The sequence below is a fragment of the Dromiciops gliroides genome, chromosome 2 (assembly GCF_019393635.1).
Source record: "Dromiciops gliroides isolate mDroGli1 chromosome 2, mDroGli1.pri, whole genome shotgun sequence".
Lineage (NCBI taxonomy): Eukaryota > Metazoa > Chordata > Mammalia > Microbiotheria > Microbiotheriidae > Dromiciops > Dromiciops gliroides.
This window is the reverse complement of record NC_057862.1, coordinates 465,394,871-465,414,764: the sequence shown is the minus strand read 5'-3', so window position 1 is coordinate 465,414,764 and position 19,894 is coordinate 465,394,871. Positions and strand designations below refer to the sequence as shown.

The 19,894-nt window shown below is 33.8% G+C and overlaps 1 protein-coding gene across 1 annotated transcript in view; it reads left to right on the top strand.

Annotated features, from left to right (window-relative positions):
* Positions 1-19,894, top strand: part of NUDCD3 (NudC domain containing 3) — a 125,247-nt gene that overhangs the window by 63,080 nt on the left and 42,273 nt on the right. The window contains exon 3 of the mRNA XM_043988373.1: positions 18,686-18,818. Within this exon, the coding sequence (XP_043844308.1) occupies positions 18,686-18,818 (133 nt within the window). The remainder of the gene's footprint in view (positions 1-18,685; positions 18,819-19,894) is intronic.

Here is a 19,894-nt window from a genome sequence, read left to right as displayed (position 1 = left end):
TTTCATTTGAAGGAGGAGGTGTGGGGAGGAAATTGAGACATTCTCATGTAGCTAGCTGATTCACTAGCTTTCCCACTTCTGTTGGCTATTCTTTTCCGGTTTTGTTTGTTTGTTTGCAGGGCAGTGAGGGTCAAGTGACTTGCCCAGGGTCACACAGCTAGTAAGTGTTAGGTGTCTGAGGCTGGATTTGAACTCAGGTCCCCCTGAATCCAGGGCCTGTGCTTTATCCACTGAGCCACCTAGCTGCCCTGGCTATTCTTTTCTTAAGAAAGTTACTCATTGTATTCACTTTAATGGTTAGCACAGTGCTTTATATTGTAGGTGCCCAATAAAAGAGAACTCATTCAAGAAATTAACTTATGAAATTTAAAAGATAGCTGGTATTTATCACCTAGTTGTTTATCTTTAAAATGTTGCTGTTGCTGTGTACAGTGGTATTCTGTTTCTGCTCACTTTACTTTGTGTCAGTTCGTGTAAATCTTCCCAGGTTTTCTGAAACCATTCTGCTCATCATTTCTTTTTTTTTCTTCTATTTTATTTTTATTATTTTTTAATTTTCTAAATTACATGTAAAGATATTTTCTGAGTTCCACATTTTTCTCCCATCCTTCCTTCCCTCCCCCCTTCTGAGGCCAGCAAGCAATTTGATATAGGTTATACATTACAATCATGTTAAACATATTTCCACATTAATCAGAACAAAAGGGAAAAAATGCAAGAAAGAATAAACAAGAAAAATAACAAAAAAGCAACAACACAAGTGAAAATAGTATGCTTCAATCTGCATTCAAACTCCATAGTTATTTTTCTGAATGTGGAGAGCATTTTGCACCATAAGTCTTTTGGCATTGTCTTAGATCATTATATTGCTGAGAAGAGTTAAGTCTATCATAGTTGATCATCACAAAATGTTGTTGATACCTTGTACGGTGTTCTTTTGGTTCTGCTCAATCCATTCAGCATCAGTTCATATAAATCTTTCCAAGATTTTCTCAAATCCACCCGCTTATCATTTCTTATAGCACAATAGTATTCTATGACAATCCTATACTACAACTTGTTCAGCTATTCCTCAATTGATGGGTATCCCCATAATTTCTAATTCTTTGCCACCACAAAAAGAGCAGCTATAAATATTTTTGTACAGATAGGTCTTTTTTCTTTTTCTTTGATCTCTTTGGAATACAGATTTAGCAGTAGTATTGCAGGGTCAAAGATATGCAGAGTTTAATAGCCCTTTGCACATTGTTCCAGATTGTTCTCTAGAATGGTTGGAGCAGTTCACAATACTATCAACAATATATTAACATCCCATTTTTTTCACATCTCCTCCAACATTTGTCATTTTCCTTTTCTCTCATGTTAGCCAATCTGATAGGTTTGATGTAGTATCTCAGAGTTGTTATAATTTGCATTTCTCTTATTATTATTAATGATTTATTATTAGTGATTTAGGGCATTTTTTAATGTGACTATTGATTGATACCTTTGATTTCTTTTCCTGAAAATTGCCTGTTTGTGTCCTCTGACTGTGTATCAACCTGAGAATGGCTCTTATTTTTTTTTCCATAAAAGTATTTTATTATTTTCCAGTTACATGTAGAGATAGTTTTCAACATTTGTTTTTATAAGATTTCTAGTTTCAAATTTTTCTCCCTCCCCCCATCCTAAGACAGCAAGCAATCTGATATATGTTATATATGTACAATTACATTAAACCTATTTCTACATTAGTCATGCTGTGATGAATTGGACCATTGTATTGCTGAGAAAAGTCAAGTCTGTCACAGTTGATCAGCACACAGTGTTGTTGATTCTGTGTACAATGTTCTCCTGGTTCTGCTCATCTCACTCAGCACCAGTTCATGTAAGTCCTTCCAGGTTTCTCTGAAATCCACCTGCTCATAGTTTCTTACAGCGCAATAATATTCCATTACATTCATATACCACAACTTATTCAGTCATTCCCCAATTGATGGACATCCCCTCAATTTCCAATTCCTTGCCGCCACAAAAAGAGCAGCTATAAATATTTTTGTACATGTGGGTCCTTTTCAGAATGGCTCTTATTTTTATAAATTTGGCTTAGTTCTCTGTTTTTGATAAATTAGCCCTTTATCAGAGAAACTTGCTATAATTTTTTCTCCCATTTACCTGTGTTTCTACTAATTTTGGCTGCATTGGGGTTCGTTTGTTTTTTAATACAGTATTAGAGATGGAGGAAAGTATAAACATAACTCATTATTTTAAATATGAATGGATTGAACAATTCAATAAAACTAAAAAGAGTGACAGATTGAATAAGAAAACAAAACCTTACAATGTGTTTCTTACAAGAAATACCGAAGAACCCCGTATCAACCAAACCATGAGATAAATTGGGAAAAGATTAAAATTAAAATGAATCAATACCACCATTTTTTTTAAAAGTACCATTAAAAATTATAGGGGTAGCTAGGTGGCGCAGTGGATAGAGCACTGGCCTTGGACTCAGGAGGACCTGAGTTCAAATCCGGCCTCAGACACTTGACACTAACTGTGTGACCCTGGGCAAGTCACTTAACCCAGTTGCCTCACCAAAGAAAAAATTATAGGGGCAGCTAAAAGACATAGTGGATAGAGCTGTAAGGAATTAATTGTGATTCTAGGTTTCCATGACCACATCTTTGCTTCATTGTAGTCAGACTGAAAAGATGTAATCTTGAAAGCCATGTGGCTTTGGCGTCAGGAAGTGATGTTTGCTCGTGGGACTTGTCAGTCATAGTTACTGCCAGTTAGCTTGGGGCAGCTAAGTGGTGCGGTGGATAGAGTACTGGCCCTGAAGTTGGGAGCACCTGGATTCAAATCTCACCTCAGGTACTAGCTGTGTGGTCCTAGGCAAGTCACTTAACCCTAATTGCCTTAAACATCTGAGGTCATCTTCAGTCATTCTGATAAATATCTTGTCACTGGACCCAGATGACTCTGGAGGAAAAAGTGAGGCTGATGACTTTGCGCAGACCTTCCTCACTTAAATCCACTTAAGTGCAAGTCATGACATCACCTCCCACTGTCAAGGTCCTCTTTAAGAATGAAGGACAAACAGTAACAGCAACAAATTATAAAGGTTGGACACACAAAATTTATAAGAAACTGACACAGACTATGTATTACTTGTTCTTGAAATTATTTTATGATAGGTCTTCAATATACCATACAATACAGCCATTGCTTTGGCTTCTTTTGAGTTACCTAGATTCCTTAAACATAAGAAGCTTTAAATACGGCTAATTGTGTTGTAGCTAAATTGTGAGGATTGATTTCATGCCAGGTGATTAGCTTAAAATCTTATAGGAAAAGAGTATATCTGTGTTGTAATTAAAACTCCTAAGTTCAGAGTAGTAGAAAGTCTAGGTTTAACATCTTTAGAGTTGTAGCCCAAGGGCAGTGATTATTTTATAATCAAGGAAACCAGGGCCTACCAAGTGGTGAATTTACTTCTTCATGAATACAGATCTAGGTTAAGTATAGTTTGGTTTAAGGACATCCAGGATTAATTAAAATGGTCAAGATAGTAGCCGGAACTCCTCATTGGGAACTCTTTCTCAAGCAGGTGTAGCAGTCTCTGGGAGTAAATATGTTCTGGTGAGTTGATTGAGGCACAGAACAGGGCACTTTCCACTATTCCAGGCTGCCTTTTATGTGATTTGAGTATGATGTATAGTAATTATGTGATGGAGGGGATGGTCTTTCTGTTCCTGAGTTTGAAAGCTGTGAGATTCTTGAAAATGGAGAAGTGACTCTTGAAACCACAAGGAATAATTTGAACCTAATACTTTCCTTCATCTCTCATTTTTGTTGTCCTAGCTAAATTTCTTGTTGCCCCCAGACTCTTTGCCACCTTGTATAGAAATAGTAGTGGGAGAATATCCATTCCCCTAGAGGTGGGTGTAATCAAGGCATTCTTTATGCTTTTTTCCCCCTGACATTTTACTCAGTGCCAATGCATATGACACTAAAAAAAAGCAGTGGTTACAGTAAATCCATACTCCAGCATAGCTCTGTGTATTACTTGAATATCTCCCACCTTATTACTTGAACATCTCTCCAGCATAGCTCTGTGTATTACTTGAATATCTCCCACCTTATTTTCTGATTTTAATGTATTATGGGTAGAATTTTCATATGTAAGTAAATAAATCTAATAATAAAAGTATGCCACAAAATTCTCTTGACTAGAATAATAAAATGGATCTGGCATTGCTTACCTGTGATTGGGAAAGATGGAAATTTAGATCAGTTAGTAATGGAAAACTTTGGTTATTTATACAGAGATCGGTGGATACCTTGTTCAGACAAGATGGAAATACGACTTTGTATGTAAGATAAATGAGTACTCTCCATAATGGATAAGTTTTAGAATATTTTGGACCTAGTTCTAAGAAATGAAAGTGATGAACAAGAACTGATGGCACTAATAGCTAAGGTAAACTGTGTTGCTGTATATTGTACTAGGTGTCATAATACAATTAAGTAAAACATTCAGATGGTAAAAGAAACATCATATTATCTTTCATGTGGTTCTTCACTTTTACAAAAGGGAATAGCTACCAAATTTGGACATTAGGAGTAAATAATCTGCCAAAAACTTTAATGCTTTGGAAGCTCAGGAAAATATATGCCTCCAAATAAAAGTGAGGCATTAAAATATGACCAATCCATCCGGTTAATTGGTAGAGTAAACGAGGCTATTGTAGGAGAAGTATACAGATTTTAAAAAATATTTAAGATACTGCCCGAGAGTTTTCAAACCTCAAGTGCTTCTCAGCCAGGTTCCTGTAGATTTGTGACGTCTTCAACATAGAATTTGAATGTATTTGTGGGAGAGTATATATCAAAATGTTGATATATTTTATTTTATATGTTGACTTTAATACAAGAGTTATCTATGGTGTTATTATGTCTTTTGCCTTTTTGTTTAGTAAATTATTGTTTAACAGCTTTAAAAATTGCCCAAGAGAGAAAACATGAGTTGTAAAAAATTTCTAAAGCATCTCTGGTTTCTTCAGAAATTCCTTGTGTGGAAATTCCCTCCACCATTTATGATTTAGTAGATAAGTCCTAGAGTTGTCTGAAGCATTCTACCTTCAAACTTATTGTAGCACTATAGGAGGTGGCTAAAATTTTATCTTCACTAATCTCAATGTTCAAGAGTACTGATTTAGTGAAACAGTATTTAAATATGTTTCTGATCTTGAGGAGGTTTCTGCTTTTTGTTGTTGACACGTTTTATTTTGCTACAACATAATCCTTCTTAACAGTCCCCTCCATTGCCCATCAATTGGGGAATGGCTATTAATGTAATAAGAAATTATGCAGGAACAGTAACATGGTATGATGATCAACTATGAATGACTTAGCTCTTCTCAGCAGTACAATAATATGCCAAGACAATTACAAAGGACTCATGATGGAACATGCTATCCACATCCAGAGGACTTTTTTTTCTTTTCTTTTTTTAGTGAGGCAATTGGGGTTAAGTGACTTGCCCAGGGTCACACAGCTAGTACGTGTTAAGTGTCTGAGGCTGGATTTGAACTCAGGTGCTCCTGACTCCAGGGCCAGTGCTCTATCCACTGCGCCACCTAGCTGCCCCAGCAAGGGACTTTTAATATAGATGGAAGCATACTATTTTCACTTTTATTATTTTTTCTGGTTTTTTTCCCCTTTTGGTCTGTTTCTTCTCTCACAACATGATTAATATGGAAATATGTTTTACATGATCACACATATATAACATCAAATTGCTTAACATTTGTTAAGGGCTAAAATTCTAGCTAGTCTGTCTAAAATATCTAATGAGTGGTCGCCAATAAATTATAAGCTTTAGCAAGAGTTAGACTTTTAAGCATTTATTAAGGAGAATAAGAATTTGGTAAAGAGAGAGAGAAAGGCCTAGATTCCTATCTATTAAAGGGAGAGCACATTTCTAGCTCCCTTCTCCGCCAGAGTCCAGAGGAAAGAGAGTGAGACCGAGCCCAGTCTCTTCCTTCCTCCTCCCACTAGCCCGCCTCACTTCCTGACGCCAAAGAAAAGACTCCTGGTCTTGCCCTCAAAGACCTTTGTTCATGGGCGGAACTCTTCTACAGTAAATCTCCAGCAGGTGGCATTATTCCAATCGTTACAGTTCCCCGCTTTGTTTCCTCAAGAAACGGTACGTTTCCTTGATGAAACAGTCAAAAATAACAGAATATAATAACCTATGCTTAACTAACAGTATGTTAATAACAATATAGAAAAGGGAGAGAGGAAAGTTTTGTCCAGAGGAGCGATTTTTTGTCCTCATGAACCGACGCTTTGACATTGGTCTTGCAAAGGGAGGGCCTCTGCAGAGAATACATGTTACAGATGGTGTATATTATAACAGAAAGAGAAAAAAACAACAACAACAAAACAAAACTATTCATTTAAAGTCTCTGAAAGTCTTTTTTCAGATGTCCTCTAGGTGTAGTCATGGAATGGAAGTCTTTTCAGGGATTGATGTGTAGATGCTGGTAATCAGCCAGGAAAATTTCCTACAAAATTGAGCTTAATACAACTTTAAAATAGCTTTGTCAATAATCAAATCAAACAATGAAAGTTCTCAAAAACATGTCTAAGGGAATTCAGAATCTTGGTTGTTACACATGAAACATATAATAAAACAAAAATTGAACCATTCTTTAAAATTATATTATTATTATTATAGTCCCCCCCTTATGGAGGGTAATTGAGAAGACAATTGCTGCAATATTAATTATTAAAAATAATTTTTATCTTTGTTTCATCACTTTTTTGCATCATCTGCCTAATTATCCTCATTCCATTATGAGAAATTTAAAAATCTAATATAATTGGTAACAGATGTCAAGGCCAAATTCAACACTGTTATTTATCATGACACCTGAGATAATTATGGGGGTTACCATAAAAGAACAGAGAAATGATGGGATATGAGCATTCCCACACTTGAGCAAAATGTACTGCCCATACAGTATGCCAGGCTTAAAATAGGTGGATGGAATATATGTCCATGCCACCGAACATATTGGAAGAAACTGAGTCAGACTTAATCAGATGCATGGGATTGAGATGTCCATGGCATCAAGCATATAGGAGGGAGCATAGAAATCAGGTGTAGAATGAGATGGGTGGGATGAATACTTCCAGCCATCTGTATAATATTGTGGGGAAAAAAAAAAAAAAAAAAAAAAAAAAAAAAAAAAAAAAAAAAAAAAAAAAAAAAAAAAAAAAAAAAAAAAAAAAAAAAAAAAAAAAAAAAAAAAAAAAAAAAAAAAAAAAAAAAAAAAAAAAAAAAAAAAAAAAAAAAAAAAAAAAAAAAAAAAAAAAAAAAAAAAAAAAAAAAAAAAAAAAAAAAAAAAAAAAAAAAAAAAAAAAAAAAAAAAAAAAAAAAAAAAAAAAAAAAAAAAAAAAAAAAAAAAAAAAAAAAAAAAAAAAAAAAAAAAAAAAAAAAAAAAAAAAAAAAAAAAAAAAAAAAAAAAAAAAAAAAAAAAAAAAAAAAAAAAAAAAAAAAAAAAAAAAAAAAAAAAAAAAAAAAAAAAAAAAAAAAAAAAAAAAAAAAAAAAAAAAAAAAAAAAAAAAAAAAAAAAAAAAAAAAAAAAAAAAAAAAAAAAAAAAAAAAAAAAAAAAAAAAAAAAAAAAAAAAAAAAAAAAAAAAAAAAAAAAAAAAAAAAAAAAAAAAAAAAAAAAAAAAAAAAAAAAAAAAAAAAAAAAAAAAAAAAAAAAAAAAAAAAAAAAAAAAAAAAAAAAAAAAAAAAAAAAAAAAAAAAAAAAAAAAAAAAAAAAAAAAAAAAAAAAAAAAAAAAAAAAAAAAAAAAAAAAAAAAAAAAAAAAAAAAAAAAAAAAAAAAAAAAAAAAAAAAAAAAAAAAAAAAAAAAAAAAAAAAAAAAAAAAAAAAAAAAAAAAAAAAAAAAAAAAAAAAAAAAAAAAAAAAAAAAAAAAAAAAAAAAAAAAAAAAAAAAAAAAAAAAAAAAAAAAAAAAAAAAAAAAAAAAAAAAAAAAAAAAAAAAAAAAAAAAAAAAAAAAAAAAAAAAAAAAAAAAAAAAAAAAAAAAAAAAAAAAAAAAAAAAAAAAAAAAAAAAAAAAAAAAAAAAAAAAAAAAAAAAAAAAAAAAAAAAAAAAAAAAAAAAAAAAAAAAAAAAAAAAAAAAAAAAAAAAAAAAAAAAAAAAAAAAAAAAAAAAAAAAAAAAAAAAAAAAAAACAAAAAAAAAAAAAAAAAAAAAAAAAAAAAAAAAAAAAAAAAAAAAAAAAAAAAAAAAAAAAAAAAAAAAAAAAAAAAAAAAAAAAAAAAAAAAAAAAAAAAAAAAAAAAAAAAAAAAAAAAAAAAAAAAAAAAAAAAAAAAAAAAAAAAAAAAAAAAAAAAAAAAAAAAAAAAAAAAAAAAAAAAAAAAAAAAAAAAAAAAAAAAAAAAAAAAAAAAAAAAAAAAAAAAAAAAAAAAAAAAAAAAAAAAAAAAAAAAAAAAAAAAAAAAAAAAAAAAAAAAAAAAAAAAAAAAAAAAAAAAAAAAAAAAAAAAAAAAAAAAAAAAAAAAAAAAAAAAAAAAAAAAAAAAAAAAAAAAAAAAAAAAAAAAAAAAAAAAAAAAAAAAAAAAAAAAAAAAAAAAAAAAAAAAAAAAAAAAAAAAAAAAAAAAAAAAAAAAAAAAAAAAAAAGAGAATAAAATATTAAACCAAGAGAATCCAACCTCAACATTTGTCAAAAGCCGTTCCCTCGGCCATCCCTTGACTTCATGCATGTCTCCCCTCATGTGACAGTTCAGTGTCTGCTCTTGCATGTATTCCTCTTGTGATTGAATGGCATCTTGGCCAACTGGCATCTGATAACTCAGAATAAAGGCAATTAATGTCTTAAATGATAAGTTCCCATAATCCAAGTCTCATATGGATTTAAAAGTTGAGGATAATAAATGATTGCAAAAAATGTGAATACATCTTGACTCAGAACACAATATATAATTATGCAACAATTTCAAATAATACCCCTTTTATTTACTTAGTATACAATTACTTTTGTGAAAAGTCAGAACATATTTAAATACAAGTTAAAGCACAACAGAATCTCAAAGAAAACTTTTTTTTTTGAAAAAAGAAAACTTTTACAAATGTTCCCCTCTTTTTTTTTTGAACATGCTTATCAAAAATAATACTTCTAGAATCAATTTACACTTATCATGGCAACCAATTTGCCAGGGAAATGTTTTAAAGAGTTTGATCAAATAATCAGTTGAGAAAAAAATAACAAAAACAAACAACTCAGAATATGGGAGCACAATACTCCTAGAATTAACATTGTATTATGAAATCAAAACCATGTTTCAAAATTAGATGAATGAATAGAAGAAAATACACGTGGAACAATAAAAGACAATGAAATTCAAACTAAGGAAATCTAAATGAACATGAACTTAATATTAATAAGAGTATTATAAAATATAAACTTGATCACATGACTATAAAAAGCTTTTACAAATATTCTCCTTGTTTTAAAAACTAAGTATAAGACACAATCTCAAAAGCATGAAAATCTCTATGAAAATAAACCCATACCATTAATTTCAAAATGTAGATGTAATAGCATAGAAATCCTATGTAACCTCTGAACTGACATTAATACTCTGAGTGAATTCAGAACACTTTTTACTGTTCCGTCAAGGAAACATTTTGTTTCTTGAGGAACAAAAGGGGGGACTGTAATGATTGGAATGATGCCACCTACTGGAGACTTGCTGTGGAGAGCTCCACCATGAGGAAAATGCCTCAGAGGCATTGTGGCTTTTCCTTGGCGTCAGGAAATGACATTTGCTCATGGGTGCTGTCTATCAAGTCTACCAGCCAATCAACTGGAGGAGCCTCCTATGGTCTGGGAGGAGACAGGAAGGAGGAAAGGGAGCCTGCGTAGAGAGCGCTGGCCTTTTTGGCTTCCGGACTTGATGGTGGTGGCGGCAGAGGACTTCACAGGAAATTTGAGGAAAGATAGGAATGCCAGGCTGTTAGAATTCTGTTCTCAATCTTTTTCTTTCTATTTTCCAATAAACCCTTAAAAACCTAAACTCGTTTTATCAGTGATTTTTAGTCAGTTTCCCCCAAACTGGGGGAACACATTAGAATCCACATTTAGAATCTTAAATTACACACCTAAAAGGATGATTGTAAATTGTAACACATGTTGCTTTCCATTGTCATAGTTTAACAACTTAGAAAGGAAGATTTAAGGTGGTTAACTTTGATAGTTTATTACCAATTGTGTTTGTTATATTTGACCTTAGTTTCTTCGACAGCCTTTTAGTGTTGTCGTCTTCTTTTTTTGGTGAGGCAAATTGGGGTTAAGTGACTTGTCCAGGGTCACACAGGCTAGTATGTGTCAAGTGTCTGAGGCCGGATTTGAACTCAGGCCCTCCCAAATTCAGGGCTGGTGCTTTATCCACTGTGCCACCTAGCTGCCTCTGTTGCATTGTGTATTCTTTTGGCTCTGCTTTCTTCACTTTTCTTACAAATCTTTCTGGTTTCTGTAAATTCTCAGTATTTAGCATTTGCATTTGGTAGCCTCTGCTTTTACAAAGTTGAAGGGACCTGAGAGGCCATTTAATTTAGTCTCCTTGTTAAAAAACAAAACACAAAAAACTTTACTTTTATCAAATAACTATTTTTGACATGATTTAGTGTTTCTTTCCTCATTTGGCTAAAGACAGACAAGTTTGGACTCAGGTTACTTAATAAAATGGCCTTTAATCATCTAACTGGGAATGTACTTATAGTCTAGTTTCACTGATGGCAGTGAATAGAGAGGGCTGTGTGGTGAGAGAAGGAAGGCAAATTGAGATAGGCTAAGGAAATGGGAAAGTGGGAAGAGCATTGAGAGTGCTTGTATAGAGTTCAGGGCTTGATGTACAAAAGAATTTAAGGGAGCCAGAAGAAAAAGTTGTGGGGGGTAGGTATACTCTCTTTCCCTACCACTGACATTTTTACTGGTGCTGATTCCCTTGGCTCCTCTCCAGTTTCGCTCTCATTCATCTTCATCTCTAAAAGGGATATAATAATAGTACCTACTTCACTGAGTTGTTATGAGGATCAAATAAGATAATGTATATAAACCTTAAAATATTATGTAAATGTGAACGATTAATATTCATGATTCCTCCTTTTCCCATAAAATTTCCTCTTGAGAACCCACTGGTACAAGTAATAAGTTTTTCTAGTAGACTATTCTTTTTCTTATTACATTGGAGTGGTTGTAAAGGAGTGCTCATACTGATGAGATGCAATAATCTCTTTCAGTATCAAAGTAGTCTTTTCACCTTTGATTTTGCTATTTTTAAAAGAAATGTGCCCATGAAAGCCGATTACCCATAATACAAATAATATACTTCTCATAATTTAGTTGCTAGCAGTGGTTAAAATATAGTCACCAGTGCTGATAATAATAGTAGTAGTAGGGGCAGCTAGGTGGTGCAGTGGATAGAGCACCGACCCTGGAGTCAGGAGTACCTGAGTTCAAATCTGGCTTCAGACACTTGACACTTATTAACTGTGTGACCCTGGGCAAGTCACTTAACCCCAATTGCCTCACTAAAATAAAAAAATTTTAAAAACCCAAATAATAGTAGTAGTAGCTGATGTTTATGTAGTCGCCTTCCACCTCCAATTTTAAAAAGTAGGTTGGTACCAGTTCACTTTAAATAAAAAATTGCATTAATTGGTATGTTAAAAATGTTCTGCCCGTTTCTTTTCTTTTTCCTTTCTTTTTATATTACCTGCTTTTTATCATAGTTTTTAGCTTTTTGCATCCACCTCAACACTGTGTCCATCTTTTATCCTATTCTATTGTTTGACACAGATTATAAGACACTGATCCTAAAGTAAGAGGTATAGAAAGTACTCAGAAAATGTATTACAATGAAAAGAGCACTGAACTAGGAATCTGGAAACCTGGACACTATGTCTACCTGTCTCACTAATTTGGGAAATAGCCTTAACCTCCGTGTCCGTTTCATCCCTTGAAAATGCAAATAATTACACCACCAAAACTGACACTTATAGGGCTTTAAGGTTTACAGAATGCTTTGTATTATCTCATTTTTACCACAGGCTAACTCTTTGATATAAATACCACAGGTATTATTATTGCCATTTTTCAGATGAGGAAAGAGCAATTAAAAGAGAAGTTAAGGGACTTATCTATGGTCATATAACTTATATCAGAGACAGGATTTTAAACCCAGAACTTTCTTACTTCAATTAGCACTCTATCCATTTTGTTATACTTCTCATAGAAGACTTTTTATATATCCTCTTATATGCCCTTAAATATCCTTAGGAAAGCCAAGTAGTGAGATCTGTAGAGACTGATAAACCTCCCACCCCATCATCTGTATTCTTCAAAATACCTCTGTTTTGCCTCATCACTACTAATCTCCTGGTAGTCAGGTAACATTGATCCCCTTTGCCATTGAAAGCAAAAATAAGTATGTATTTATCCTCTTCAAAAAGGAAGATGGTAGCTGCTAGGTTTCTAGTCATCTGAACAAAAATCTGTTGCTACTGGGTCCCTATTATGATTGTACCTTTACAACCTTGCTTTTTAAATATTCAGCAGCTTGTTACCAGGAGTCCTGAAGGGGGTTAGTATTCTTGTAGTACTTAAAAGGAGAATGAAAGTCTTTTCATGTTTTCCTAAGATCATTGAGCTCATTATTTTTGTTTTGTTTGGGGGGGGGGGCAATGGGGGTTAAGTGACTTGCCCAGGGTCACACAGCTAGTAAGTGTCAAGTGTCTGAGGCTGGCTTTGAACTCAGGTCCTTCTGAATTCAGGGCCAGTGCTTTATCCACTGCGCCACCTAGCTGCCCCAGCTCATTCTTTTTTTTTTTTTTTTTTTTAGTGAGGCAATTGGGGTTAAGTGACTTGCCCAGGGTCACACAGCTAGTAAGTGTTAAGTGTCTGAAGCTGGATTTGAACTCAGGTACTCCTGACTCCAGGGCTGGTGCTCTATCCACTGAGCCATCTAGCTGCCCCAGCTCATTATTTCTTAAAGCACTGTGTTGTATTCCATCACAATCGTATACCATAATCTGTTCAGCCACTCCCCAATTTATGGGCATCTCCACAATTTCCAGTTCTTTGCCACCATAAAGTTTTAGAGCATCTAGCTTCTTTTCCTTTTCTCCTAATCATCTTTGGAATAGACTTAGTAGTGGTATTGCTGGGTCAAAGGATGTAGGCATTTTAATAATTCTTTGGGTATAATTCCAAATTGCTCTTCAAAATGGTTGGATCTGTTTACAGTTCCACCAACAATGAATTAGTGTCCTAATTTTTCCACATGCCCTGTAATATTTGTTGCTTTCACTTTCAATCATTTTAACTTGTCTGATGGGTATAAAATGATGTCTCATGATTGTTTTAATTCACATTTCTCTAATCAGTAATGATTTAGAGCATTTTTTCATATAACTATAAATTGTTTTGATTTCTTCATTGGAAAACTGCCTATTCATATCTTTTGACCATTTTTTGGGTTTGTTTTTTGTTTTTTGGTGAGGCACTTGGGGTTAAGTGACTTGCCTAGGGTCACACAGCTAGTAATTGTTAAGTGTCTGAGGCCGGATTTGAACTCAGGTCCTCCGGAATCCAGGGCCGGTACTCTATCCACAGTGCCACCTAGCTGCCCTGACCATTTATTAATTAAGGAATGACTCATATTCTTATAGATTTGACAGTTAACCTTTTGAGAGATGAGAGAGCTTTATCTGATAAACTGCCTATAAAATTTTTTTTGCATGAAATAGAGTAAAATGAACAGAACCAAGAAAACATTGTAAATAGTAACAGCAATATTGTTTTAAAAACAACTTTGAGCAAATAATTTTGACAATTATAAATACCCAAATTAATTACAATGGACCGATGAAGGAAGATACTATCTGCATCCAGAAAAATAACTGATAAATAGAAGTATGTATGGAATGATTTTTACATTTATATGTATGTGTGTGCATACACACACACATTTTTCTACTCACATTTGTGTCTGCTGGTAGCTTGTGGGGAGGGAGAGTGGCAAGGGAAGAAAAAATTAAAAAATTTTCATATAGTTAAAAAGAATAGCAAGTTTTATGTAATATATTTTCAGGTTCATGTGCAATCTTTTTTTAAAAAATTATACCATATATGGAAATGTTTGTTTTATCCCATAAATTGAAAATAAATTTTAAATTTTTTTTAAGAGAATGAAAGAAAACATTTAGCTGATAATATCAGTATAGTAATGTCATGGTGAGCCATTGATGAAATTTCATCCTGGATATTTCTCAAGATAATCAGACTCGGTCAGGTGTTTGCATACCTGACCGATTATGATAGAAGATGTGTGAGTTGTCAGTAGTAAGTGTCTATTTCTGTCCTTCTGAATTATCATATGCATTAGCAGAGAAGGTACTGAATATGACCATTTTTGTGGTAGCTTTGCTTCCCCTCTGTTATTATGGATTTTTCCCTGACCTTTTGGTTCTTATTATCTGCAGGTGTTTTTGGAATTGAACATTCCCTGATTCTTGGAGGTTAAGTGCTGTTATCAACAAGGTGCAATTATGGGGGGAGAGGGAACATCTATATACTTTTGTGTCACTCTTGTCACCATGGAAACAAAGGGACCGTGGTTGTCCAAAGAGATAGGCAGTATGGGTTCTTCAAATCTGAATATGTTTAGAACTCTGTTACCTCAGTTGAGGTAATAAGAATTAAAATCTACTCCATCTGACTACTGGCTACTACTGTGACTCATTTTCATTCCCACCCTTCATGGTAGAGCTTCTCTTTCCTAACTCTGAACTTCCTTCCTCCCCTGTGGGGGGCCCCCACCCCCAAGCAACTTTGTAGGAGGTTATTCACTGCCTTTTTCTTTTCATGGACTAACAGCTGGAGTGGTAACTGAAGTTCTCATAGCAGATTGTAGCTTTAATGTGAATGGGGAAAGTGGTTGATTTCAGAACCACCTGCAAATGACAGGAGCCAAAAAATAAATGGAGGTTTATTTTTACATTGTGTATTCTTTAAATAAACAGTTTTATTTAAAGAGAATGTGGATTTGGAGGATTTTTTAAAAAAGTATAGCAAGTTGCTACTGATTATTCAGTTTTATCAGTGATTCTCTTGTTCCAGAGTATTCCTAAGGAGAACTGGGATGCAGAGCAATAGAAGGTCTTAGAGTTGGACCTAGCATAATTCTTATTTAGCGATCAACACATCATCACTTCCCCAGGCATGAAGGAACTGAAATGATACTTCCCATTGTTCTGTGGTTGCTTCCCCCCAAATAAAATAGGGCAGGTTGTTCTAGTTAACTTAAAAATAAAGGACTACACTGACTGTATATTTAAAATGTTTTTCCCAGGGCCCCTTTCTACCATCCTCTTCCTTTTTCTTCAGATTACTATATTTCCATGTCCATTTTCAACCTTTCTACAGCTTCCTCAACTTCATGCACCCTTTTATCCCATCTTTTGTTCAACAAGGATTATATTACATCAGTTCCTAAACTTGAAGTAAGATGTTTAGAAGGTTCAGAGATAGTTTGTTACAATGAAAAGTGCACTGGAGTAGGGATCTGGAAAATTGGATGGTAAGCCAGCTGTCCTAACTTGGACAAGACCCTTCTATCTTCGTTCATTTCATCACCTGAAAAGTAGAAATAATAACAACAATGACTGTTGAGAGACAAGGTTGAAAACCTGGGTCTTTCTGACTCCAAACCAGTACTGTCTCCACATTATCACACTGCCTCTCATAGAAAGGATTCACATAGCTATTGTGTCCATTGACATCCTTAGGAAGGTCGGAGTGGTGAGATATCCATAGAAGGTAATGAGCAGTCAGTAATCCTCCCTGTCCCTTACCAACACCCTATCATCTATCAAAATGCTTCTGTGTTGGAAATCCTTATTGTTCTATCCTGGTAGAACCAAGCCCACTGCTTCCTCTTCCCAAAGAGAACCTGAAAAAGGATGAAAAAACAACTATATAGTTGTTTCACTGAAATTAAGGGTGTTTTACCCTTTCAGTTTCCAAGTTTTTATTTCATGTTAAATTGCTTGCATTGAATATTAAATTTGTTTTATAGCAAGAGAGGAGTATTTTTTTTTTTTAGTGAGGCAATTGGGGTTAAGTGACTTGCCCAGGGTCACACAGCTAGTAAGTGTTAAGTGTCTGAGGCTGGATTTGAACTCAGGTACTCCTGACTCCAGGGCTGGTGCTCTATCCACTGCGCCACCTAGCTGCCCCAAGGAGTACTTTTAAATAAAATAATTTATAATGTAAGATTTCTTTAAAAAAAAAAAAAGATTTCTTTAATTATACCCTCCACCCAACTGGAATTTGTATAGGGCTTTAAGATTTGCAAAGTGTCTTTAAATAGATTTTCATTTCATTTGATTTGAAATAATAATTATTGCTCTAACTACCTCACAATATTGTTATGAGAATCAGCATTTTGCCCTTCTCCACGTCCTAGATCCCATCCAGGGTAGCCCAGAAAATCCCAGCCTAAACAGGCTGGTACTAAATTGGGACTGCCCTCACTTTTTTCTGACAAAAGAGCATGATTTTAGCCTTCCTGCCAGCTTATCTATATAGGTGGATTAATTCCATTTCCCCTTTCCCATCCTGGCTATGAGAGACCCCCAAATCCCCTTTCTACTTTGACTTTTAAGACCACTCCTTCTTCCTACTCATGGTAGACCACTCCTGTGAGACAAACATCACTTTGCATCTTAAGGACTCTTGGGCCTTGCCGTCTTAGGGTCTTTCCTGCCTTTCTACTAGACGTGTAGCTGAACTCCAGTTAGAGTATGAACTTCTTGAGAGCAAGGACTATCTTCTTTTTCTGTTTGGATCTTGAGTGCTTAGCACAGTGCTGTAAAAAGAAAGAGTATGTAAATATTCAAGAGAACTAAATTCATCACAGACTTGAAACAGAGAGGTTTTGAGAAAAGGCTGTGGTAGTTATTGCTGTTTTAGCTAATCTTTTTGGTCCACTATCATTATACTCAGACTCCTTGCGCTCCTTCATTTTATGTCTTTCCATTGATTTTTCCCTGCTTTCTATTTTAAATGTGTATTTCTTCTGACCTTCAAATCATCAGATTATTCGTAACCTATTTTCTTTTCCTCTATGACCTCTTTTCTTTGCACTCCAGAAACTTTCTGATGATCAGTTTCATTCTTTTTTCTTTCATTCTATTCTTGTATTTTCTCACAGTGACCCTTACAGCTGGAATTCATTTGGCAAGTTGGTACTTATTATTTTTCTACCCTTTTCCCCCCCAAAAATACATTCTTTCCATTTTCAGAAGCATTGGCTCAAGAGGACTTGTATGTGGTACTCTTTCTTTCCACTGAGACCTAATATGCAAGCATAGTAAAGGACCCATCTAGTGATTATCTGTGTGGTAGAAGTTAAGGTCCTCTTTGTAGATGCTGTGGGACAATATAGTTATTTGTTTAATAACAGTAAACAGCTGCTCACATGCCACCTTGCTTGTGTACCTGAGACATCCTCTGAGAGTATCAGGGCCACTGAGTCTGGAGAGTTATCTTTGTTGTAATCTTGGGTATGCATTAGTGTTTTCTCCTCCATAATCATTTTGTCTTTGTGTCTAATTTAGACCATAAACTCATGGTGCTGGGATTATGTTTATTTCTTTATAGTGTTTAGCATAGCATTGTACTAATTTTTAGGTAATTTTACAGACAACATTTAAATAAATATTACCTTTTGGGCTCTTTATTGGGCTTTTATGCTCATATTTAGTTTTAGTTTTCAGATTTCCTATACTGTTTAAAAATAGTGTTTTCTGTGCATTATTCTTCTCCCAACTCACATTGAGTTAATTTTAAGCTTTCATTGTAGGCATGTTTTCCATATCATCACAATGATAATGAATTCTCACATCAGAATATCACTGATATAATTGTTAAGAAGAAGTAGAGGTTCCTAAATGTTTGGTATAGGTTTAAAATTTGGCAGTAGTGACAAAGTTTTCTTGCTTTCCTCCCCTTATTGAGCTGAGCATTTTGTAAGAAAATAAACACTAGATATTTTATTAGTAAAAGCATTGTACTTAATTAAGCAAGCTCAATTTTTAAGTCTTTGTGGGGACTTAAAAGGGTTAAGAAGTAGTTTTGACTATGGTTGCTGCTTATATTGTAAAACGAGAGGGTATTATATTCCTTTCAGTTCCTTCTGACATTTTCCTCTGTCTCGGTGTTCTTCTTGGAGACACATGATCTAAATAGGATTATCAGAAAAGAAACTGGCCATAAAGAGCAAATTTCTAAACATAAATTAAATCTGACTTGATCATTCCCTTCTCAGTTTTAAAACATCTTTTAGGGGCAGCTAGGTGGCGCAGTGGATAGGGCACCGGCCCTGGAGTCAGGAGTACCTGAGTTCAAACCTGGCCTTAGACACTTAACACTTACTAGCTGTGTGACCCTGGGCAAGTCACTTAACCCCAATTGCCTCACTTAAAAAAAAACATCTTTTAAATCTTTTTTTTTCTGGCTTTTTAAAAATGGTGGGCAGTTAAACTTTATCCTTATTTTTGTATCCTATCTGTATGGATAAGTTGGCATTTTAAGTTTTTTGTTCTTCCCTAGGAGACAGGAGCAGTTCCAGAAAAACCCCGACAGTTACAATGGTGCTGTACGTGAGAACTACACCTGGTCTCAAGACTACAGTGACCTGGAGGTTAAGGTGCCTGTGCCCAAGCATGTCCTGAAAGGAAAGCAGGTAATAAGCATTAGAGCTTCTTAGTCACAGATGGATTTTGTATTTGTCAGTCCCTCATTTCCCATATGACTGGCACAGTGACTACTTGTTACTTCAAGGGTGATATATAACCTTTACTTAATCAAAGGTAGCACTTTAAATTTTGTAGAAGTTAGGCTAGCAGAGCATCATGTGAGACAGAGTGCATCTTTTATTGTTGATGTTTGTCATCTTTTTTTGTCCTTCATTCTCAAAGAGTACCATGACATTGGGAGGTGATGTCATGACTTAAAGTGAGGGAGAGCTGTGCAGAGTCACCAGCCTCACTCTCTTCTCCAAAGCCATCTGGGTGCAGTGGCAAGCTATATACCAGGACGACTGGAAATGGCCCAGGATGTTTGAGGCAATCAGGGTTAAGTGACTTGCCCAGGGTCACACAGCTAGTAAGTGCATGAGATGGATTTGAACTCTGCTCCTCCTGACTCCAGGGGCAGTGCTCTATCTGCTTTGCCGCCTAGCTGCTCCTGCATCTTTTATGTTCACCTAATGAAGATGTGATCCAGTGGTTATCTGTTCTGCTAAGGAAAAAGTCTGTTACTCACAAACATCCTGGGGTAATGTTATTTTAGAAGTAAGTAGGCTGTGGAACTTTATTGATCTATTACTTTATTTTTCTACTTAAATTTTTTTTTCTACCCAAGAATATATTTTACCTCTTTCACTGTATTTCCTTGCTGTTACTTATAGAACTTTATAGCTTTCGGGTAACATACATTCTTGTTGGTTGTTAATACTTCCTTGAAATCATTTTTTCTTCCCTAGAAAGAACACTGTTTAATTTATATTTCCAAATTTAATTGAATGTTTATCGATATTTTCAGGTATTGTAAACATACTACATGTATATTATAAATGTATTAAGTAAACTGTACTTGGCATTTACATGTGTTTTTATCCCTTTAAAGAAAAACTTGGTTTTCTCTGTACTTTGCAGATACATGTATATATTCCTGACCTGTTTTCCTGAGGTTCACTTACTTTCTCAAATGCATTCTCAAATGCACCTGGATATCTCACTGGCACCTTAAACTGAAAAT